Consider the following 26,236-nt stretch of genomic DNA (forward strand, 5'->3'; position numbering starts at 1 on the left):
TCTATGAAATTTTCAGTACTTCTGCCCAGAGTTCGAATGTTGTTGGTGTTACCTCTGTATATCAGAGACCACGTTAAGATATCGTCTCTGGTCATTATCATTTATCTGAAAGTCATCGAGAGAGCATCAAACATTATAACCCATAATAGCTTGCCATCCCGTTTTGAAGCAACGTAATGGTTTTAGCTCCAAATCTCTTGGTCTATATTAAAACACCACATTGTAGTACTTTGTTTAAATATGATAATAATGATATTGATGATAATATGTAATTATCATCAATGCTTAGTGTATTATGGTCCGTCTAGCAATTCAGTTTAGCAGAGTTTAACTTATAACAGTTTGACGAACATCTAGTTGCCCAATGTTCAAAATGTTTAGTAATCTAAATAATAAACACCAATTAACCTCTTTGGTATTATCTTGAAATCAATCTACAGATCGGTTGTTGTTTCTCTTTTGCATTTTACAATTACTTTGTGAAATAATCCTGAGTTTTTTTGCTCCGCGCGTATTATTTCAAAATTAGCGAAGGCAATAAAATTCGTTTCGGTGTTCTGTTATTAGAAACCCTGAGCTGTTAAGTTTTATGCAAAGTAAAAGAAATCAATTTTGAGAATATGTGTTAGCTGATTTCATATATTAGATTGTAAAAGATCACACACTAATATTTTCAAAGAGAAAGTTAGTGTGTATGTTTGTTGTTCCATGACGCTGCAAACTCTGTACTGATTCTGCTGAAATTTGGATTACAACCTGGGTACCACATTGATAAAATCACGGTCATCAGATAATAATACTTAAAGATCTACTATGATCATCTAATTAAGTAAAATATATATTATCGTTAGTACTCTTAGATACTGTATTATTTAATTGAGATTAAGTTTAATAAATGGTTTTATTAAAAGCAGATTCATTTTCATCTAAGCATATATGTTATTAGAATTTTTTTCAATTGTTAATAACTTGAAAACAATAAGTTTTACAAATAAAAATTAAATTTATATTTTACAAATAATGAAATATTATAATAAGTTATAAAATTTGAACTTACGGTAAATTTAACGTATTTTACTATGAAAGTGTATGTAGCTTAATCCTAAGCCCCTATCTAATACGATACAGTACCCCTATCGAATTACTACTACAAGCCTCCTTGTCCTTACCTATTGGATTTACAATGTATATGTACCTACGTGATGAGAAAATGTCCGTATAAACACAGTTAATTGAATATGATTAGCAATTTGTACATCTGCATGCGTTCGACAGATGTGGCTCAAATAATTGGCCGTGTCGTGACGCTGGCTGCAGCCGACTGCTGGCATGCAACCCGTCACATCATTACACATAACTACCTGCATCATATCTACACTAATATTATAAAGCTGAAGAGTTTGTTTGATTGAACGCGCTTATCTCAGTAACTACTGGTCCGATTTGAAAAATTCTTTCAGTGTTAGACAGCCCATTTATCGAGAAAGGCTATGTATTAACCCCGTATTTCTACGGGAACGGGAACCACGCGGGTGAAACCGTGCGACGTCAGCTAGTCGTATAATATTTACGGAGACGTTAAGTCACTTGTTTATGAAGTACTAGCTAACGCCTTTGGCGAATATTCTTAAAAAAACCACACTCCCAAGTCAGGTTTATTCACGAAAAAAAGGTTGAATTAAACGAAATCTATATTAATTACTACCTACACACTACATACACGGTTTCACCCGAGTAGTTCCCGTTCTCCTGGAAATACGGGGCTAAATATGGTCTATGTTCATCAGGGACAATGTAGGATTCTATGGCGGAATATATTTTTTATTCGTCTCAGTAATTTCAGAGTCTATTCAATGCAAACAAACATATATACAATCAAGTTTTTCCTCTTTAAAATTGATATATATGTATAATAAACCCAATTTATCTTATGAAATTTATTTTGAAGAAAACACATGCGCGCTCGTTGATGTCTTCTTAACAAGATTCTTTCAAGAATCAGTCTCTCTACCTACCTAGTCATAAAAATTACATGCAGCGAAAATTACTAAGTATTTGGTGGAACCTTATATTATAATTTATTATCCAACAAAACGTTTCATAACGTTTCATATTATGGAATATGAAACTTTATAGTTAAATAGTAAGCTTTAGTCACATCCTAAAGCTTAAACAAAGTAATATATTTTGTTTGAGTAATTAGAATGTCATGAATAAGGGAAGTCCTACACAAGTGCTTACAAGGGCTTGATCACAGACCAACGTGCATATCATGTTTATATCAACATAAACAACTTTACTGCCTCCGTCTAATATAACATGACCGATAGTCACGCCAGCAGACACTGCTCACGTTAGGTACGAATACTAACAAAAGAAATCTCTTTGTTTGGAAGCTTGGGAATTCCTTCAAGACACAATATATGGAATATCTACCTTATAAGAAACAATATTCGTTAATATATCATTACTAGCGGATGCCCACGACTTTGTTCGCGTGTAACTCGTTGTAAACTTTCAAATACCTCTACCCTACCCTACCCCTACCCTACCCTACCCTATCCTACCCCACCCTATCCTACCCGTACCCTACCCCTACCCTACCTCTACCCTACACCTACCCTACCCCTACCCTACCCGTACCCTACCCTACCTCTACCTTACGTTGAAATTTTTCCTGAATTTTCTTTGCTATAAACCTCACGGAGCCTGAGACCTTTCCAACAAATGCAAAACCGTGGAAATCGGTTCGTGCGTTCTGGAGTTATAGCGTCAGGAAGGAAAACCCGATTTATTTTTATATAGTAGAAATATTACAAAAGTAAAGCTCAAAACAGTATTTTAGCATGCATTCTTTAGTTAAGATATTAGAAATTATATACGAAAACATTCAGGAGCAACAACTGCGAGGTATTAATCTATATAAATTTTATAAAGTGGAAAGATTTGATTGTTTGTTTGTATATTTTGAATAGGCTCTGGAACTTCTGAAAGTATTTGAAAAATTCTTTTACTGTCGGGAAGCTACCCGGGTGCTATAGGCTATATTTTATCCCCGTACTCCTACGGGAATGGGAGCCACGCGGGTGAAACCGCGCGGCGTCTGCTAGTAAAATATATGACTTCTTCTCATCAGCCTAGTTATAATGGCGTAGAGTCAGGGCTTTCTCCTTCCTACGAGAAGTAGATTAAACCCACCAAACACACAAACCAAATGCGGGATGGTGGTTAGAATCTGTACATCTGACACAACGTTGTAGAACCTATTTTTAAATAAAGTTCTGATTTTTTCAGATTTAAATTCCTAAAAATCTTCTGCTTCTAGTTATTTTTAAACTCGAAAACTTTTTTATATAGAAAGCTCATAATTTTGGAATGAATTTTGGATAGGATCAGTATATACTACGACTTGGACTATTTGTTGCTTGATGATTGTACCAAAGATAACTGTTGCACTTCTCCCGCCCACATCCATTTCCTGAGCCATAACTTATAACGGCAGCAATATAACGGTACTAGGTCCATTGTCCTTTACAATATATATTACAAGCATCTCTCAGTTATTTCAATTGTCTTCATTTGTGGAGTTGATCTATAAACATGATTATCATCATTATGGTCAATTCGGTTGGTGAGAATAGACCTGGGCCAGTAGCTATGTAGCAGGTCAATTCTATTTCTACAATCGCAAGCGCATCGAAAATAAAAAAATGTATGGGTATAACATTTGGTTCCACAGGTCACGTGATCAAGTTATCGTTCGGATCCGTCATTCTCATATATTTTTTTAGTTTCGAAGCGTTAGCGTTTGTAGAAAGAGAATCGACGTGCCACAGGCCCTGTTCTAAAAAAGTAAAGTATTTTTCTCCCTCCTACCCCAACGCTGCATTTTTACCGAATAACATGTGCTATATTATATTCCCGTACTGTCTGCCACGGTTACGGGAACTACTCGTGTGAAACCGCTAATCTATACTTAATATTATAAAGCTGAATAGTTTGTTTGTTTGTTCGTATGAACGCGCTAATCTCAGGAACTACCGTTCCAATTTAAAAAATTATTTCAGTGTTAGATAGTCCATTTATCGAGAAAGGCTATAGGTTATATATTATCCCAGTATTCCCACGGGAACGGGAACCACCCCCGTGAAACCGTGCGGTGTCAGCTAGTTTAGATATGCTAAACAACGTTTGCCGGGTCAATTAATAATCGTAGGTAGATAAGAGTTACGAGTGGATTTATGTGACATAATACTCAAAGGGCATGTATGCCGCTATCAATGATCCGCTCCGACAAAGACACGCAACACGGGAAAGTTCACTTTGTACAACGACAATTAAGAGGGAAAGTGAGTCCTTACTGAGCCGCCATTACAGCGTTACGCGGTGTAGGCCGTAAAGTGCACTCACCATTATGACGATTATTGTATAGCGCAAATTACAAGTGTGTGCGAATATAAAGTAAACAATAAACTTGTTTGCAATTAACTGTTTTCCAACAGGTAAGAGGAGTTGGAGGCTAACTGTAGTTTATCTATACTGATAAATTAAAAGGGCAGTTTGTGAGGGTGCTGTAGGTAATTTTTGAAAATTATTTTTCTATAGAAAACTACGTTGTATGTGGCACATGTACTCGGATATATGTAGTTTTTCCCCCGTATTCCCATGAGAACGGGAGCTACATTCCTACGTACTAGAGGGAGGAACTGCGAAATGGTGCAGGAATCGTGCCATTTTCACGGGATTTAAAGTATGTGTTATTTCAGAGTACAATCCATATTTACATTCTGAATTTGGGAGGCAATAGTTGCGGCGATAATGAGAAACAGATATACAAATACCTACCATGTAGTAGTCATTATAAGTATTAAGTGGAACAAATAACTCAAAAAACGTTTTTTTTTATTTTCTTCCGGATATAAAATTAATCCGTTATACATATTCGCAGTATTATCACACACTCGCTCCGGAATCTTGCCGGTGAAAAGTACTTCATGTGACGTGATCTGAATCCATTGGGCGATACATTTGTAGGGCTAGGTTGCTTGTCACAAGCGCTAGAAGTAAACGGAAATAAAATTGTAATTAAAAAAAACTGTAACTTACTGAGTTTAAGATTGCTTTTTGAAAAAATGTTTAGTATTCTTTGGCTTTTGTACTACTTTTTGTACATAATACATATAAGATTAGTAATCTTATATGTATTATGTGTATTAACAAATATTTTTATCATCGTTTAAAATATGTAAAAGGTAATTTTACGGTTAAAATTTATAAGATTGCGCTTTTTGTTTAGTTTAGGATTTGACTGTATGGTTGCCGATGTACAACTTAACCTAACCTTAAGTTAATTAATAGGCAAAAAGTAGCCCATAGCCCATAGGACATGTTTGTGGTTCTGCATGGTTTTCTAGATAACATCAGGTGGGTTTTGATTTCATTCTTCAACTAATACTATATAAAATATCACACTATTATTATAAAGCTGTGAATATGTGTGTGTATTTGTTTCTCCTTCAGTACTACTACTGAACCGATTTCGCTAAAATTTCGACTGAAGATAGATTAATTATCTGCGCTAATATAAATGGCTACTTTGTTTCCGTAAAATCTATTGTTCCCGCAAAAAAGAAAAGTTTCACGCGAATGAAGTCGCGTCTGCTAGTCTATACTAATATTATAAAGCTGAAGAGTTTGTTTATTTGTTTGTTTGTTTGATTGAACGCGCTATTCTCAGGAACTACTGGTCCGATTTAAAAAAAATATTTCAGTGTTAGATAGCCCATTTATCGAGGAGGGCTATAGGCTATTTATTATCCCTGTATTCCTACGGAAACGGGAACCACGCGGGTGAAACCGCGTGGAGTCAGCTAGTAAAAAATAAAATCGCTTCCGCTCCTGGGTTGGGCCGTGTCAGTGAAATGGAGAGTACGTGGGTAGAGTTAATTGCGCGCGCGCTCCGGTAATGAACCTGACCGCCTGCTTCACTTTGAATAATCGAAAGGTTTTTGTATGACACTTTAACTACACTTTTTACTACGCTTACGGTTTACTACAAAGCGGTGTCTTAGAATGTGACAACAAAAAGCTGGCTGAGTTTGTTGCGGGCTGTGTCCAAGACCCGTTAGGAGTCATCAAAACCTAATTTAAAATTTCGGATTTCATAGTATAATCTAGTTTCTTTTTTTTTAATTTACAAGTTAGCCCTTGACTACAATCTCACCTGATTGTAAGTAAGATGGAAACCGATAGTACCTATTACGCGGTAGATTTTCAAAAAGGAGGTCCTGGGTTCCATCCCCGGCTGGGCCGATTGAGGTTTTTCTTAATTGGTCCAGGTCTGGCTGGTGGGACGCTTCGGCCGTGGCTAGTTACCGCCCTGCCGGCAAAGACGTGCCGCCAAGCGATTTAGCGTTCCGGTACGATGTCATGTAGAAACCCAATAAGGTGTGGATTTTCATTCTCCTCCTAATGAGATATACGAGTAGATTGCATCATCACATACCATCAAGTGAGATTATAGTCAAGGGCTAACTTGTAAATAATGAAAAAAATGCAGATTAATTTTTAAATTTGTGACATATAATATTAAAAATTGCATGGTTGATGGCCGGACCCGACAGATGTGTTCTTTCTGGAATGCTTATAAGAATCTCGCATGAAAAAAAAGCTTTTCCCAAAATGGTCAAAAATTAAAATAATTGAACAATATGAAATATTCATGGGGATCTTGAATTGAAGAATAGCTTTTTCTAATTTGTCGAACGCGAAACTCAAACCCACTGCATGATTTGTAAGATAAAAAACTTGCCAATTAAGCAGGTAACATAAAATTATTGAGTACTAGCGGATGCTCGCGAATTCGTTCTTAGTGAACATCTACCAAGTATAAACTACCTCCCTGCCTAATTTCATATTTGTATGTCAAGCGGTTTTCGAGATTTCGTGTTGTTAGATAGGTACTGTAAGCTCGATTGTCTTCAATCGTGATAGGGGGTCCATTCAACTTCAGCGTGGGAGATATGACTTATGATATGACAAAATGTACTCAGGTTGTCGAACTCACAAGCGCACTGCGAAGTGACGCATCGTAACGGGACGAGCCAAAACATTCCGCAGACATCCCTCCGGCCTTATAAGGAACGATGTGTTAAAAAACTTGTTAAACTTCAGTAAAGTTTACGAATTTAATTGAAAAGATTTAATGTCATTATCTTTTGAGACTAACAAACATACTTACACACTTTCACACTTACACACACACACACACACACAAACTATCGCCTTTATAATACTAGTGTGAAGTGTGATGTGATAATATTTGTGATTATATAGACGACTAGCGGACGCCCGCGACTCGTCCGCGTGGAATTTAGTTTTTCACAAATCCCTCGGGAACCATGTATTTTTCGTGGATAAAAAGTAGCCTATGTGTTAATCCAGGCTATAATAAATCTTAATATCAAATTTCAGCTAATTCGATTCTGTAGTCGAGGCGTGAAAGAATAACATTCATCGGATTATTCAACCATGGATTTTTTTGGGATAAAAAGTAGCCTGTGTTAATCCAGAGTAAATCTATTTCCATTCCAAATTTCCGCCAAATTGCTTCAGTAGTAGCGTCGTTAAAGTGTAACAAACATCCAAACATCCAGTAGTAGGATTAGTAGGACTAGTTGACCACCCGCGGCATCACCTGTGTAGTTCCCGTTTCCGTGGGATCACCATAATCATCATATAAGCCGATGGACGTTCACTGCAGGACACAGGCCTTCCAAACATTACGATCTTGAGCCGCCTGCTTCCAGCGAATCCCTGCGATTCGCTTGATGTCGTCAGTTCACCTGGAGGAATACATGGTTTAAATGTAGCCTATAGTACTCGCTGATAATATAGCGTTTCATTGATATAAATTTTTAGAACACGGTTAAGTAGTTTTGGTGCATAGTCGTAACAAAGAAAAATCAAAATTTCCCTCTTTATGGCATTAGTTTATGTGATGATTAAGTAAAAAATCATTGTCTACAGAGTTACTACCCCGGGACCAGACAGGAGCATAAATACTTACTGGAAAAGGAAATAAGTATAGCAGTAATTGGCACATCATTCAACTAACTTTGTCACAAATAAAAAATGTCCCTACCCATTGAACATTCTTTATTGTGTTTCTAATAAAAGATACCGTTACATTGCCGTTATAAAATTCAGCAATGCTCTTTGCATTACAATAGACATTCGGATAACCTTTAGCGAATGATCGCAAATCAAACACGTTGTACCGTTGTCTTGTAATGTTTCAATTGGAAGGCTTTATTAGGACTGATGGTGATCTAACGAAGATGAAAAGCGTCTATGGGATCGTTTTCATACCATCCGATACGATTATTGACTGCACTGTGAACCATCGCAGTCCTAATAAAATTTATCATGTAACTCAACATATACTTCCATAGATGTAAAAATGCACTGCCTACCTGCCTGTAGCCATGTGGTACGTCGATTCTCTTTCTACGAACGTTAACGCTTCAAAAAATGTCTACCCTGGTTAAAAACCTTGTGCTGGAATTAACCATATGAAAGTCCCTTAGAGGTACCCTCAGTGCCCCTACATTCTTCTAGCCTTTGGATTTGCCTCTGGCATAGACACTCTGTGCTTTACACTAGCCTAAGCCCCCTAGGAAGTTTCTGCGTACCATCATGAAGTCTAAATCCAGTAATACACGGTCAGATAATATATACTATGGCGCTACTTGCTGTTGCCTAATAAAAGACTGACTCGCCGATCCTGCAGAAATTTATTTCTGTTTTGGTGCGGTGAGATAGTTTTTATTTTTTATTATTTTTTTATTTTTTCTTAAATGTGTAATAATATGTGTACCTACTAACATAATTTTTAAGTTTGTAACTAACCAATGGGCCTTTGTAGCCAAAAATAAAGAAATTATTATTATTATTATTATAAAAGTGCCAGTAAACCGTTACGTTAGATAAATAAGTTAATTTTTTATTACACTATATGGTTATTCATACTAATAAGAAGGCTTCACGTTTAATAAACGGCAAAGAAAAGTTATATAAAGAAAATTAAGAATGCTATTCTGATAAACTGACTGACAGGGCTTTAATTTATAGGAGGTTAGAAAGAGTTTTTTTAAATGTTAAGTGTATAAAAAGTCTTTCAGTTCAGTTTCAGTCAACTCGAGATAATAAATGAAATCGACCTACCAACACGGTCGTATCGTATTGGTGGTATCGCACACTATAATTGATATTATCGTATCGGATTATCGAAAGCAACTGTACACCGTAGACATAAGTTATTAATGGCGTATAGAAAGCGCGAAGTCCATCAGTACAAAACATTTATCTTGTCTTTGTCAGGCACAGTTATGCAAACTGTCCGTTGTTATATTATGTCGGTCGGTACGAGGAAGTATCTGTTTGTCATGTCAATAGTGCGATCATTGATAAATAAGAATCATTCATGACCTTTTATTCATGTGATGAAAGGTTATCTATTGAATTTAAAATATAGATAGCTGATAGCATATCATTTTCGTCGCAACCTTTTCAAAGGGGTTTTAACGTGGCATACGTTTCAAAAGGTTGCTTACATCTATGTCATCGATAAACATAGTAAAAATGTAAATAAAAAAGTTTTTTTTTTAATTTGAACAAAAGAGGTTATTATTTCATACCACACCAAAACGTAGGTAAGAGCAAGGACGGCTAGGCTTACTTAATATACGTACTACTTCGTATGCACACATGTTGTTAACAATTAAATAATTTACTACAAGTCTCGCGAGTGTAGCATGCAATAAGCTGAGGTCTCACTACGGTGACTCTATAAATACTTGTATTATACAGTGGTGATGATTGTGTGCTTATGAGGTTGAAGGGGGTAATCTACTCAATTGTTTTTTTTAATTCTTTTACTAGTACTAGTACGAGGGCTAGGGCTAGTACGATATATTTTTATTTAAAAGCTCTTTGCAACTCTCTGTTCCCTGGAATTGTTTAGAGGAACATGAGTATTTTTGCATTGTAATAAATTCAAAAATATGTACAAAAAAAAACTAGATTTTTAAAGTATGTATTGTATCATTGGAACATATTGCTTGACTGTATTAAGCACGGCTGTAGTACTTCCCCGGACAATCTCTGTAACGAAAAGTTCTACTACATTTAATACTATACATATGCTCAAAAATCATACCCCTTAGTCGAAAGTCGCCTTCGCCTACTAATATTACAAGAATTTCCAAAAATAAGGAGGTTCATTAATTAATTTGTCATCAGGTATAGTCCACCCTAACTCATGAATAATATTGCAGTATGCCAGGCGCGTGCGCAGCTCGCTTCTTGAATACTGAGTGATGAAAATACTTACTATTGTTATAGTCATACATTACTAGTGTCTACTACACAGTCACCGTTAACACGAAGCGATAACATCTAGGCTGAGGAAATGTCGCTTCTATACTTGAAATATTCGTCACTGGTAACTTTCCCAGTGGGACGAGCAATGGTAAGATGTTAGCGAAGCTTTAATGCTCAAGGATTGAATGGTTGATTGAAATCCGAAAGTTCCAGGAACTTCTTCCTTCTTCTTCACTGACAGTTGAAATTACTACGAAATTCTTATACCTACTAGGTTTTCGCTTGCATGATAAATCAACTTAACTGAGCATAAACAAACTTAGTTGGGTACACGGAAGCGTAAGCTTTAACGTTTTCTGTATTCTGTGGTTGGGAATTAAGCGAGAGGAAAGTAGCATCCAAAAAGATTATATTATTATTATTGTTTTGTTATATACTTAGCTGCGTGGTTAACAATACATCCCCTTTAAAACAAACATGGGTTATAAATGTTTTTTTTTTGTTTTGGATTTATATTTATAAAAAAATTAAAAACACATGAAACTTCATTATAGAAACAATACTTTATTATACATTAGTACAATTCGTACAATTTTTTGTACAAACCAAGAGAAACGTTTTGCCGTTTCAAAAAGGTTTTAAGATGTTGTAGATGGCTTTTTTCATAACTTGGAAAAGTTGACAGTTGAGACGAACTTTCCTTCCTGGATATAACATAAAATCTTTGAGGAAACATTGTAACCAGTGTATTGAAGTTAAGATATATTATATGCACATAAATAAAAAAAATGTTGACTGTAATTTGCGGTCTTTCATTGTAAACCCGAGAACCAGGCCCTCGTATTAGATACATCGCGCATGGTTAAAATCTTGTTTAACTCAAAAAAATTTGAATTTCGTAAGATTCGTAGTAAACCGCAATAAAGGGCATTATCGTAAAAATCTAAACGCAACAATATTTACTGAGAATAAAGCGCATTCGCAGGAAAACCACAAGCACTCTTGGCGGTAGGTAATCTAGACGGAACGATCGGGCTCAGCATTGACCTCTTATTAAAAAGCTCAGGTACAATGTACGTATTATGTAATACTTGAAAAGTATGTGCATTCGGTTTATTTAATGAACTTTTCAACATTGTTTATAAATAGGTAGTAATGATACGCCTAGTTGATATCAATAAGCTGCGATATCGTAAAAACTACTTAATCCCATACCTACTAATATTATAAACGCAAAAGTTTGTAAAGATGTTTGTTACTCTTAACGCCGCTACTACTGTAGCGATTTGGCTGAAATTTGGAATGGAAATAGATTTTATTCTCGATTAATTTCGGCTACTTTTCATCCATGGTTCCCGCGGAATTAAATTCTGTGCTTTAAATTTAATTTTTCTCCAATACATATATCAATATATTATTTAGATCATTCCTCTCTGTAATGAATAAAGCGTTATATGCAGTTAAACCGTTATTCATATTATCGTGTCATACCTACTTATAATAATTTTTGAAGAAGGTCTGCCCCTAGTCTAGTGGCACGTCGAATCTCGATCGCTAACGCTTCGAAAACTAGAAAGATGTATATGGGCATGACATTTGCTATCGACAGGTCACGTGATCTGTCTGTCATTTCCATACATTTTTCTAGTTTTCGAAGCGTTAGCGTTCGAGAATCGACGTGCTACTTGGCTAGGGGGGCTGATACGCATACAATTTGAAACTTTCGTGCAACGGTTTTCAATCTACCGTTAATAAAAATGCATACGAGTTGAAATGCACCAGCAATCTTAATTCTGCTTGTTAGTCCAAATCCCATAATAGGTAATAGCTTATCTCAATTTCACAACTGTAATAGTTTCACTTATTACACAATAGGCGCAGGAAGTACGCAAATATAATATTAACCATTTTATCTTTCCTAGTTGGCCGTCACGCGAGCACACAGCTTGACAGCTTGCAATCGATATGAAAGCGCAACCAGTTAGGCACAGACTAACTTTACATGAGAGTAGATTACTTTTTAGGGTTCCGTACTCCACAAGGAACTCTTATAGGTTCGCCATGTCTATCTATCCGTCCGGCCGTTCGTCCGTCAGTCCGCGGTTACTACTATAAAATTGTAACTTATATGTACATTAAAAATGTGAACAAAGTCGTAGAATAAAATCTTGAAAACTATTTTTTTAGAGTACCTCCCCTATATGTAAAGTGGGTATGAATTTTTATTTGCTTGTTTATTTTTCATAGTTTGGGGTATCAATGGAAAGGTCTTTAAGAGACGTGAGGGGTCTTCTACTAATATTTCGATTTAGGGATTCGTTTGTTAGATAATAAGCTTTTAAGAGCTAATTTTTGTTAGACCTTCTACCGGCTAAAGTCTAAACGGTTGTTTATAGATACGTGAAAAAATTCTCTAAAATGGAATATCTAATGATATTACAAGAAAAACTATAACAGCTAAGTAGCGATTTCTATTTAAAGAGTCGAGTAAAAAACGTAATTGAAAATTGCATACGATTCGATGATAGTTTATTTATCTGAAGACGCTAATCTCTCAAATAATGTATTTGTATAGGTGTAATAAATAATTAACTATTGTTTGTTAGCAGTAACAATATAAAACGAATGCGTAGAAGAGATATCGGCTTACACCTAAGTGCTAGTAAAACAATAAATTTACTTTATCACATTTTCCGCAGCCGCCGGCCAGGCGGAAGCAGACTAACAAGCACTGTCTAGCCTACCAACTGTATACACTAACTATTCATTTAATAACTACAAGTGCACCGCAGTTTCACTCGCATAAATAAGAAGAAAGAATGAAAATACACTTTATTGTAACATACAATACAACTGATACAATTTGTTTTACAAAAAAATCATAATAAGCCTTATGACTAATAAGCGATCTCTCATATAGCCTAATGTTATATACCTTACAGCCTTCCTCAATTAATGAACTATCCAAAATTGAAATAATTTTTCCATTTAAATTTTGACTAATTCCCGACTCCTGAAATTAGCGCGTCCAACCTAACAAATAATAAAATATTCAGCTTAGAATATTATCACCGAGATGGGGCTCGCCTCTCATCGGCTTTCATCTTTATGCAGTAACAATATAATTTATAAAAACTTGTATGTATAACCAATAAAGATTTTGTATTTTGTATTTTGTAACAATGTTTTGTAAATTATAATAAATAATGTTATATAGGAGTCAATTATTATTAGTAGATATTACAAAAAAGTAAAATGCAATAAGGCGGTCTTGTCGCTAAAAACGATCTTTTCCAGACAACCCACAGTCAAAGATAAACCTGTAGATGGAAACGAAATATAAGTACCTAAACTAAATTACTGTTATTAACCTTATCTCATTTATTCAGCAACAAGTGAGTCCTTGAATGCAATCTCATCTGATGTTAAGTGACGATACACTCATGACAATATTCCTCTCCTCTTAGCAATATTTTAAGAAGTAATCTCACTAAATTACTCCAAAGGGTTATCCATATCCAGTGGTATAGATAAGTCGCGCATAGTTAAAGCGTCATTTCCTAGACAAAATATGTAGAGTGCATATAACTGTACAGTTAACCGTATAAATAATAAAGATATCAACAGGTACTGTATAAACAAATTGCGGTGGAAAATACAAAGTATATTAAAACAACCGCAAAACCACTGTAAAAAGGGGTTTTACTACATTTAATTAAACTCAACGAAAATTATAATACGAAATAAACAGTGGCGTGGCGTGCCTTGGAGGGGCCCTATATCAAAATTATTTGGGGTGCCGAAATGAAAGGAAACACCAATCTTATTTAGATTGTGCATTACTTACATTACTTTGACGGCCTCCGTGGCGCAGTGGTATGCGCGGTGGATTTACAAAACGGAGGTCCTGGGTTCGATCCCCGGCTGGGCAGATTGAGATTTTCTTAATTTGTCTAGGTCTGGCTGGTGGGAGGCTTCAGCCGAGGCTAGTTACCACCCTACCGGCAAAGACGTACCGCCAAGCGATTTAGCGTTCCGGTACGATGCCGTGTAGAAACCGAAAGGGGTGTGGATTTTCATCCTCCTCCTCCTAACAAGTTAGCCCGCTTCCATCTTAGACTGCATCATCACTTACCATCAGGTGAGATTGTAGTCAAGGGCTAACTTGTAAAGAATAAAAAAAAAAAAAACTTACACATACACACCTCTTACATGTGGTAAGGGGCCCCTGTAGTCCGGGGGCCCCGTATAATTGATATGGCTGATACAGAGGTAGCTACGCCCCTGGAAATAAAACTTAATAAGATACAAGATTTAACTAAAAATATTAGTGCAATTTATCGGATATAGTTGGTATATCCGATAAGATTAGCTAGCTTTAGTGCTTTATTTATGTTTTGTTGATATACATGTGCGAGGAAAAGAACAATAAGACAGTAGTCCGATTAAAACTGAAAGTAAAAGATTACTAAAATTACATTAAAGCAAGCGAAGCTAGAGAGGCTAGTATTTTGATGAGTGACCTAGCAAAGACGCGTAGACGGCTGTCGAGACACCTCTGTGTTATTATGTCTGAGGACATTGCTCTACATTTGCGATGCGGGACCTTGATCAAGTTTACACCTTGACCAGTCGATTAATGATCAAACAATTTGTGAAACTTACTAAAAAAAGTCCTTTTTTATATATTTTTAAGTAGATATATTATGATCTACATTTTTCCCTCCAATCATCTAACTGTGCTGAAGGTGAGTACAACAATAGTCCGAAGAGCAGGAATTGAATCCTAGACCTCTAGCCTCATAGCTGTGAAGCGCGTTCGAAATAATTATTCATAATTTTTAATGAAGTCTTCATTTTTAACGAAAAGTATTTCATCACGAGAGTTTTTGCTTTTTTGATGTAAGTATGTTTTCTTATCGTGTCGGGATTTATCCAGTCATTCAATGATCTAAAAGGTCTTTTCCTTAAAGATCATTAAAGTTGCTTAAGGAAGGAAGGAACAAAATAAACTAGGCTAAGTCATCCAAGTGATTTTCATATTTTATTATTCTGGGGAAGTTTTACTGATTATTTTTTTTATTGCACAAGGAATTTTATTTTCGCAGAATATTTACGATGGGTTTGTTGTATTGAATACGTATTTTTACCTTATATGTAGGCCTTACGTTGAGAACGTAAGTGATTAGCGGAAATAATGAATATAGTACCACCGTAACCGATGCGTACGTAACTGGGCAGCCCATTGAGTTCTTGATGTCGAAAAGACAATTTGAGCCCATATCGTCACACGATTTAGCCGTACTTTAGTGACATTGCCAAGGAAGGCGAACTAAAAAAAATTGTTATTATCGACGAACCGAAAAGAAAGAAATGGTGGCGTAGGTCGTATTAAACGTAGATTGCATTGGTCACGTTGGTTTAAACTTAGTGTCTTCACTCGTAAATCCGAAGCCCACGGGATAAATAGAATTTGTGTATGTGTGTTCTTTTTTTCCATTCGGCCATTCTGGACTTGATACTCTGGAATAATATATAAATAACAAGTGTATGTTTATTTCAGGGAGCGCACGGTACGCTGCTCTTCGGTGTTGATCGCGGCGCTGGGCGTGTCGCTGATCGCGCTAGGCGTCTACACCACCGTGCTCGTGCTGACCGAGCAGCGCAGCGCGCGCCCCTGCCTCAGTGAACTCTGCGTCGGCACCGGTGAGACTGTGCTTACCTGACACTAAGCGCGCTAGGCGTGTGCACACCGTGCTCGTGCTGACCGAGCAGCGCAGCGCGCGCCCCTGCCTCAGCGAGCTCTGCGTCGGCACCGGTGAGACTGTGCTTACCTGACACTGAGCGCGCTAGGCGTCTACACCACCGTGCTCGTGCTGACCGAGCAACGCAGCGCGCGCCCCTGCCTCAGCGAACTCTGCGTCGGCACCGGTGAGACAGTGCTTACCTGACACTGAGCGCGCTAGGCGTGTGCACACCGTGCTCGTGCTGACCGAGCAGCGCAGCGCGCGCCCCTGCCTCAGCGAGCTCTGCGTCGGCACCGGTGAGACTGTGCTTACCTGACACTGAGCGCGCTAGGCGTGTGCACACCGTGCTCGTGCTGACCGAGCAGCGCAGCGCGCGCCCCTGCCTCAGCGAGCTCTGCGTCGGCACCGGTGAGACTGTGCTTACCCGACACTGAGCGCGCTAGGCGTGTGCACACCGTGCTCGTGCTGACCGAGCAGCGCAGCGCGCGCCCCTGCCTCAGCGAGCTCTGCGTCGGCACCGGTGAGACTGTGCTTACCTGACACTGAGCGCGCTAGGCGTGTGCACAGCGTGCTCGTGCTGACCGAGCAGCGCAGCGCGCGCCCCTGCCTCAGCGAGCTCTGCGTCGGCACCGGTGAGACTGTGCTTACCTGACACTGAGCGCGCTAGGCGTTTGCACACCGTGCTCGTGCTGACCGAGCAGCGCAGCGCGCGCCCCTGCCTCAGCGAGCTCTGCGTCGGCACCGGTGAGACTGTGCTTACCCGACACTGAGCGCGCTAGGCGTGTGCACACCGTGCTCGTGCTGACCGAGCAGCGCAGCGCGCGCCCCTGCCTCAGCGAGCTCTGCGTCGGCACCGGTGAGACTGTGCTTACCCGACACTGAGCGCGCTAGGCGTGTGCACACCGTGCTCGTGCTGACCGAGCAGCGCAGCGCGCGCCCCTGCCTCAGCGAGCTCTGCGTCGGCACCGGTGAGACTGTGCTTACCCGACACTGAGCGCGCTAGGCGTGTGCACACCGTGCTCGTGCTGACCGAGCAGCGCAGCGCGCGCCCCTGCCTCAGCGAGCTCTGCGTCGGCACCGGTGAGACTGTGCTTACCTGACACTGAGCGCGCTAGGCGTGTGCACACCGTGCTCGTGCTGACCGAGCAGCGCAGCGCGCGCCCCTGCCTCAGCGAGCTCTGCGTCGGCACCGGTGAGACTGTGCTTACCTGACACTGAGCGCGCTAGGCGTGTGCACACCGTGCTCGTGCTGACCGAGCAGCGCAGCGCGCGCCCCTGCCTCAGCGAGCTCTGCGTCGGCACCGGTGAGACTGTGCTTACCTGACACTGAGCGCGCTAGGCGTGTGCACACCGTGCTCGTGCTGACCGAGTAACGCACCGCACGCCTCTGTCTGCGATGATTTTCTAGTGGTGGGCCACGTGTTTACTAACCAAAACACCATCAAACGATTTAACTTCCCATTACAATACCATTAGCAACTCGTAAATTTAAATCAATCCAAGATGTTGTACAGCGTGAATAAACTTTTGTACTTGCAAACCGAAGCCGCGCACGCTAACCAGCGAGGCAGTTGTTGTATAAATAAAGATTCATAACAGCAGTGTGTATAAATAAAAAAGCCAATTTCCCTCTAAGCTCTGATTCGCCCTCACATGTATCACATCGGGTTAGTCACGCAGAGGGACATGATACAAAAACATCTCACTCGAGGCTCAGTTAGAATCCAATCTCCGATAAGATCACATGTCCTTCAAATGGAGTCAGCGGCCAAATTAGTGGTAGCCGTCGGCCTCTTGGTGGTGGTGCGCTCCTCCCCCGCGCCGTGCCGCAGCGAGCTGTGTTTGGTGACGGGTGAGGATATCAGTACATTTGCTATTACGCGTTTTGGCTATTACAACTTTCAAGGATTTACGTTAAAGTTTATTTAATTTATTTTTGAAAAAAAATCGAAATTTAAGTTTAAGGAGAAATACTAACGTAAATACTAGTATCAATAAATGTCTTTAATTTATTGTTTTTAATTGTCTGGTTATATTTTACAATAATTCTACTATTATAAGTTTGCCAATTCTATAAAGGGTAATTAATCCCAGGGAGTACCTAACCGTTACTAGTAAAAAAAGGATTATTAAGTTCGCTTTACAATCAGCATTTTTTACGTAAATTCTGTGTGCGTGTATTGCATGACATACGTACACAGAATTTGCATAAAAACACCAACAAGTAGTTACGAAATATCGAATCAAGATTTATTTTATTAATCTTTTTCATTATTGTTAGACTCACATCAAATCTTTTACAAAATTTAAAATTGATTTATTTCAAGTAGGCTTAGTTAACAAGCACTTTTGACACGTCAGATGACTATTTGTAAAGATTCTACCACCGGTTCGGAAGGCAGGTTCTGCTGAGAAGAAACTGGCAAGAAACTCAACAGTTGCTCTTTAAAAAAAATCAACTTCTATAATATGAAAGGAACCTCAGCACGCTGCTTAGACACGAAACTGATTATCATTATTATCAGCGGTTAATTTTTAAAAACGTAAAAACAGTAATCTGGTTTAATTGCAATTATGTTTCAATAACTATTAACTACAAACAACTATTATGCACTGCATTTTACTTTAAATTTTATTATATTTTTTTCAATAAAAATAAACCAATATGTAATTACAATTTATAGCAACACGTTTATTGCTATAAATCCTAATTACACTTACGAAAATTATATTAGTGTGAAATAAAATATAATATATTATAAAATTCTATTGAATATATTAAAATCACGATGTTAGAAAAATATACTCACAATACACAATTATAAGTTGCGATTACTCTGCGGGTAATTTTCACGTAGCATCTACAACCGCACGCCGCGCACGACGCCGGGAACCTTCACACAGAGATCTGTGATAAAACATAATTCCATAAACACTAGTTTCATCATTTATATCATAACTTAAAGGATTTTTAAGCTAGCTTTTATTGCGGGCTTAGAGCGCGGGGACCGAATCAAGAAACTCCGTAACAAAAATAAAAACCTACCACCCAAGCCTTGCATTAAGTTGACACATTTCAACGTTTTCATATCAACTCAACTGGACAAATGGTGTGAAACTAAGGGGCAAAACTTATTAAACCAGAGTTCGATTTCAGCTTAACGTTAAGAATTTTTTTATTTATTTATTCTTTTATTTTTATTAATTTTGAAAGAAAAAAATATACTGCATTAATAAAATAAATAAATAATTATAATTGCACTAGCGGACGACCGCGAATTCGTCCGCGTGGAATTTAGTATTTCACAAATCCCTCGGGGACCATGGATTTTACCGGATTAAAAATAGTCTATGTGTTAATCCAGGCTATAATATAATTTAATACCAAATTTCAACTAATTCGGTTTAGTAAAAGAAAAGAAAGAGTGAAAGAGTAAAAAACATTCATAACATCAAAATCATCCGTTTTCGCAAATCTCGGGAAATCATGGATTTTTTCGGGATAAAAAAAAAACCTATGTGTTAATCCAGAGTAAAATCTATTTCCATTCCAAATTTCAGCTAAATCGCTTCAGTAGCAGCGGCGTTATAGAGTAACAAACATCCAAACATACATCCAAACATCCATACAAACTTTCGTGTTTATAATATTAGTAGGATAGTAGGATAAGTTGATAAAAAAACATTTGTTTGCAATAGTATAAAATTACACTACACATATTATAACATATATTCAAAAGAATCCTGTCTGAAGTCTGAACCAGAGTAAAGAAATATTTCTGAACTTACATAAAAAGATCTCCGACTCGAACTACATACGACGATCACTAAACAAAAAAGTGTGTTAAACCACAAAATACATTTCCATAGCTTTGATGTAATCAGCCAAAAAAACACAAATCATCTACGTACATACTGCCATAAATTATTACCTAAACAGCAGCTTTGCGCGCGTTGATATCTAAATATAGTCGGTGTTGTGATTCAAAATGTACCGGTGCAGTTTTTATTTATTGTCGTAATATCCCGTTATCTATATCCTAATAACCCAGTAGCACAGTAGATATTCCGAATACACCTACATGTTGCTTATTTATTTACCTCTTTGTTTATAGATAAACTCAATTACTCATATTAAAAAAATATACATGAAGTAAAAATATATAGATACACAATACAGATATCCTTTTCTCAATGTACTACTTATCGATTTTGATTAATAATATTAAACTTTTTGTGAAAATGAGTTTGTGTGATAATTATGTTTTAGGGTTTATGAAAAAAGTTTCTGCAAAAAGGAATACAATGGCTATTGTCGGTACAAAGTCGTAATACTTACTACGCGCTAATCTCAGGAACTACTGGTTCGATTCCAAAAATTATTTCAGTGTTAGATATCCCATTTATCGAGAAAGGCTATAGGTTATATAATACTTCAGTATTCCTACGAGAACGGGAACCACGCAGGTGAAACCGCGAGGCGTCAGCTAGTATTTTATAATATGATCTACCTTACTCTTGACCGCCCATGCGTGGTAAATCTGAGTAGGTATAAATAAATATCCAATAGTTTCATATAATTAAAACTTAATAATGTTTATATTTGATTTACCTGTTTATTGTTTACGAGTAGATTTGTTATATAAATAAAAATATTAATTTTCGTATTATCCTCGTAGTAAGTTCCACGTGTCGATTATATTAGGTCGAACAATACTGCGACATTTCTAACTTGCGTTTTGCATACATTATGTACGACGTGACAGCAAATACGTACCTAAAAGTACGACTACAAGTACTGTACTACTACGGCCTTATTTATAATAATAATAATAATAATAATAATAATAATAAAACTCATTTATTCAGCTTAAGACTGGACAGAAATAGTTAAAACTAAATTAACTTAAAAATTAAGATAATTATAACTAAACAAAAAACAGACTGCACTTCTGGGCAAATAGTGCCTCCCGATGTGCAGCCTCTATGTTATTCCATTCAATTTATTCTCTGTACGTATAGTCTACCTAATACAGTTTATATTTAAATATATATATATATTTATCTCAGCTGAAAAGGTCGCTGCCTCAGCATGGTGCTGCAGTGTTTGGATATATATGTTTGGATATATGTGTGTGTGTTATAAACATGGATATTTTTTTAATATATATATTTTTAATAGGATTCTAAAGATGTTACATATTAGTACATTATTTTCAAACATAGCAGTGGTGTAGTGATTGGAACCATCCCATTATGTTTGCAGTATTACTATTGTAACTTGTGACGGGCGGTGCCCCGCTCTTCCGGATAAGGATTTAAACCGTATTTTTTTTTTAAAGTAAATTGAATAGTAAATCAGTAGTCATCTTAAGTGCTGACGTAATAGCCCAGTGGATATGATCTTTGTCTTCTATTTGAAGGGTTTAGGTTCGAATCCGGTCCAGGGCATGCACCTCCTACTTTTCAGTTGTGTACATTTTAAAAAATTAAATAGCACTTGTCTCAATCGGTGAAGGAAAAACATCGTGAGTAAACCTGCATCCTTGAGGATTTTCTTAATTCTCCACGTGTGTGAAGTCTGCATTGGGCCAGCGTGGTGGACTAAGCCCTAGTCCCCACTCATTCTGAGAGAGGACTTGTGCTCAACAGTGAGCCGAATATGGGCTGTTAAAGATGATGTTGTAGGCATTGTATGAAGAAGAGAAGAGGTCATATGCATATACGTACGCACGTACGTCCAATCGTACATATACGTAATTAGTGTACTATAGGTACACAGATGCGCAGTTCTGGAACGTGTGACAATAATATTTTGTTTACGCGCAGTGAATGCAACTGCGACGCAGTCCTCCACGTGGCAGGTGACCACCTGATGCAACTCACAAATTAACTTCGTGATGCTGTGACGCTGCGGCCTTACACTCATTATAATAATTAATAAATATTTTTCAAATGACGCCACGCGATCCAATTGCAATTCAATTATATTTAATTTATTATATTAAGAAAATGTCGTTACGTGTGATTCATTGTTTTTTAAATTATCTATAATTTATTTAATTCTTTACACGAGTTTCGACCTGGTATATAGTTTGCAATTGTTAATACTTTTATTAAGTTACTTAAATATAAGGTATTTGTGAATAATTTATTCTACTACACACAGGTTTGAGTTACCTATTTAATATCAGACTATATATTACACTAGCGGACGCCCGCGACTTCGTCCGCGTGAAACTCGATGTAAACTTTCAACTACCCCTACCCAACTCTACCCCTACCCTAGCCTACCCTACCCTGCCCTAGCCTACCCTACCCTACCCTACCCTACCCTACCCTACCTTTTCCTGAATTTTCTTTGCTATAAACCTCACGGAGCCCGAGACCTTTCCAACGAATGTAATACCGTGGAAATCGGTTCGTGCGTTCTGGAGTTATAGCGTCAGGAAGGAAAACCCGACTTATTTTTATATAGTATAGATTACATAGGTACATTTAAGTTTTTAAGTTAATTTCTTGCTTGTTATTATTCTTTTTGGTGTACAATAAAGTATATTTCATGCATACATTCTACTAGACATAGGTTAGATATTTAATATCAAACTCTATACAATTGTTTACTAACAATGAGGCTAATTAGTCACTGCAATGAGCACTGCCTAGTAGGTCCAGGGGTTAGCCTGTGTGGCTTCGGATCATAAGGACCTGGGTTCAAGTCCTAGCTCGGACAATAAAACATTGAGCTGACTATGAAGTATTGAGTTTTCTTTCATCCAAGAAATTTTTAATTAATTTCAATATTCAGTTGGTGAGTTGGTGGTATTACATCTGCCTCGGAAAATATGTCAAGCAATAATTCCCTAGATGCATAGATGCATAGATGAAAACGCCAGCGCCATGACCAACTGCCCGTCGCGAATCGTGACTGGTGTCACACCGACCTCTATTTTCGTCGCTGGAGTTGCCGTAGGTGTCGCTACACTTAGTTCCAAATCCCTGGTCCTACAGAGAACTAACCAGGCTCTTAACAATAACAATGGATTAAACACACTAACATTAACATTTCTTAACAGCATCGCGAGTCCTTGCCGCGCTGAACAAGAGCGTGGACCCCTGCGATGACTTCTACGAGTTTGCGTGCGGCGGCTGGATCCAGCGCAACCCGGTGCCGGAGTGGGCGTCGTCCTGGGACCAGCTGGCCGTGCTGCGCGAGCGGCTGGTGCTGGACCTGCATGAACTGCTGGAGACCAACAGTAGCCAGCCGCTGCCGAAAAGTGTGGTGAAGGCCCAGGCGCTGTACCGGACCTGCATCGACGTGGGTAAGAAGAGTTCATCGTCATCACTGTTAGCCGATGGTAATCCATTGCTAGACATAATCCTCTTGTAAGGACGTCCACTGCTGGATATAAGCATCTTGTATTGACGACAAACACCATGGTTTAGCCATGCTTACGCATGCCCGCTAAACTGCATTGTAGTCGTAATCATTGTGGTGATTCTAAGGTACAAATCTCATTCACTTATGAAGCAAACCCTGTAGTACACCGTTAAAGAGGGCTAAATGAAAAACATCATATTCCATTGCTAACTATGCTACGCTTAGTTGTGCTATATTCACAACGAACACTATTTTGGTGACGAGATAGGGATATGATATGCTATGAGAAGTATTTAATGCAATTGTTTACTATTCAACAGACAAGTTAGAAAAAGAAGGCATCAAACCGATCGAAGATCTCCTGGAGTCGATCGGGCTGCCCGCGCGGCCTCCCTCCTCGCCCAGCGCTAACTTCAGCTGGGAGCTGATCGCGGGCCGCAGTCGCCGCCTGCTCGGGCTCAACGCGCTCATCAGTGTCCAGGTCGCTGAAGATGTCAGGAACACCAGCAGGAACAGAGTTGTGGTAAGTGAGCTTCCATAAGAATATTTATATTTTCAGTAAGCCTAAAATACACCACGACATACGGTCAGAAAGACAAATGTCGAGTGGGAAAAATCACAGTCTCTTTCGTTGCGATATGGCTATAGAGAGAGCGATGTTTTTGGCTCGATCGCCATTGGTCAATACTCTTTCTCTTCACGAGATAATCGTATGTCATTTTCGCACACGCATGTTAAGGCTACAGAAGGCTATCCTTCTGTAGCCTATTATATAAGATATAAGATAAGATAAAATATAAGATTATATCTATCTATCTATAAAGATAGACATAATCTTTATTTGCACATCAAAAAATATATAAACTACAATATTAATTAAGAAATAAAATGGGTAGAAATGTGCACAAAGATGGTCTAATATAAGTATAATGTACCTATTTGTAAGTTATTTTAACGAAATAGTATAGTATAGTACTATAGTAATAACGCCATTTTACATCAAGTGCCACAATGACTATTCGTTGAAATAGCCATTTTGGATGATCACTAAAACAAAAGTTTATTGTCACTTGATGTAGAGGCTTATGTTTTGAATCGTACACCGATATATATAAATGGGAAATCATGTGCTGTGTACATACTGTTTAAGCGGGACATTATGGATTACACACGCTGTACCTGTACTGGTCAACAGATAACGTAGGCATATTTTCTTTAATAAATCAAAAAGCTACAAAATCTGTTAAATGAAATTCACCTTTATCAAAAATAGATAAGAACCATTCATTATATCAAACTACGAAAAGCAACCTAATATCATACTTATGTTATTGAGAAAGTTAATAAATGACTTATTTGAACTAAAAGTAATAAATTAAAACTGGTTTAAGCTTGCTAAATAAAACCACTTTTACAAGTTCTGGTTGATTATTTATATAAGTTAAAACAGATTTATATGCGAATTCTTAATTTTCAAAGTCAATGACTAGCTTTCGGTTTTAGCCGAAATAGCTTTCGGTTCTGGTGATGCTGCGAGATTCGGCATAAAAAATATTTATTAGTGATCTGAAATAAATGATAGAAAATCTTTTCAATTCTGATTTTTTAAATAACAAATGAGGAAATTTAATCAAAATATTTTACTTAAAACTTAATTAATTTTATATTGGTTGGCTGTAACTTAACTAGGCAACCTACGTGCAATGTGTCAAGGTGAATATTCCATCCATCATTTATTTCTTATCACTAATAAGTAACACATGACGGCTTAAATTGCTAATCCTACCAGTATTATAAACGCAAAAGTTTGTATTGATGTTTGGATGTATTTTTGGATGTTTGTAACTCTTTAACGCCGCAACTACTGAACGAATTTGGCTGAAATTTTGAATGGAAATAGATTTTACTCTGGATTAACACATAGGCTACTTTTTATCCCGAAAAAAATCTTTGATTCACGAGATTTACGCAAACCTTATGATTTTGATGGTATAAGTGTTTGTTACTCTTTTACACCATTTGAAGTAAAGATAGATTATAGTCTGGATTAACACATAGGCTACTTTTTATCCCGAAATAATCCTAGGATCCCGAGGGATTTGTAAAAAAGTAAATTCCACGCGGACGAAGTCGCGGGCGTCCGCTAGTAACGGATCATAAACCATGAAATGATACGCACAAAAAGAACAAATTCAGCTTTCAAAAATATTTATAAAGAAGGTGTCACCGGAGATGACTTGTTTGGAGTCGTTAAACTTTTGCTTATTGAATTTTATTTATGCAGCAATATGTGTAGGTAAACAGTGTTGTTTTTATGTAGACACTGTAATTATATGCAGACCAACAGATTGTTTTTAATCGTTACATTGCGTTACATTAATCTCATGCAAATTTCGTATCTGTGTTCTGTTTCTGACCTCGTTGCTCTGTCACAGTCGCAATATACACCCTCAAATAGATGGGCCTAGGTTTGACCCCTTCCTATTAAATTTTTATATATGTGATAAGCATTGTCTGTAACTAGTTACGAAATAAGTAACGATTAGTTACGAACGAAGTTTTGGCTGGTGGGAGGTTTCGGCAGAGACATACGGCGCCAAGCGATGTAGCGTTCCGGTGCGATGTCGCGTAGAAACCGAAATGGGTGTAGATTTTCATCCTACGCCTAACAAGGTAGCGCGCTTCCATTATAGATTTTATCATCACTTACCATGAGATTGTAATC

General features: G+C 37.7%; 1 protein-coding gene across 3 annotated transcripts in view; it reads left to right on the top strand.

The window, feature by feature from the left end:
• Positions 1–26,236, top strand: part of LOC112050214 (neprilysin-4) — a 62,302-nt gene that overhangs the window by 25,653 nt on the left and 10,413 nt on the right. For 2 of the 3 annotated variants that reach the window (XM_052882184.1, XM_052882186.1), the window contains exons 3-5: positions 15,947–16,089; positions 23,207–23,452; positions 23,832–24,034. In XM_052882184.1, coding sequence (XP_052738144.1) covers positions 15,947–16,089; positions 23,207–23,452; positions 23,832–24,034 — 592 coding nt within the window. Of the gene's footprint in view, positions 1–15,946; positions 16,090–17,804; positions 17,983–23,206; positions 23,453–23,831; positions 24,035–26,236 lie in introns of those variants that run through there. The other variant, XM_052882185.1, reaches the window with a different exon arrangement.

Source organism: Bicyclus anynana, chromosome 6, assembly GCF_947172395.1.
Source record: "Bicyclus anynana chromosome 6, ilBicAnyn1.1, whole genome shotgun sequence".
Classification (NCBI taxonomy): Eukaryota; Metazoa; Arthropoda; class Insecta; order Lepidoptera; family Nymphalidae; genus Bicyclus; species Bicyclus anynana.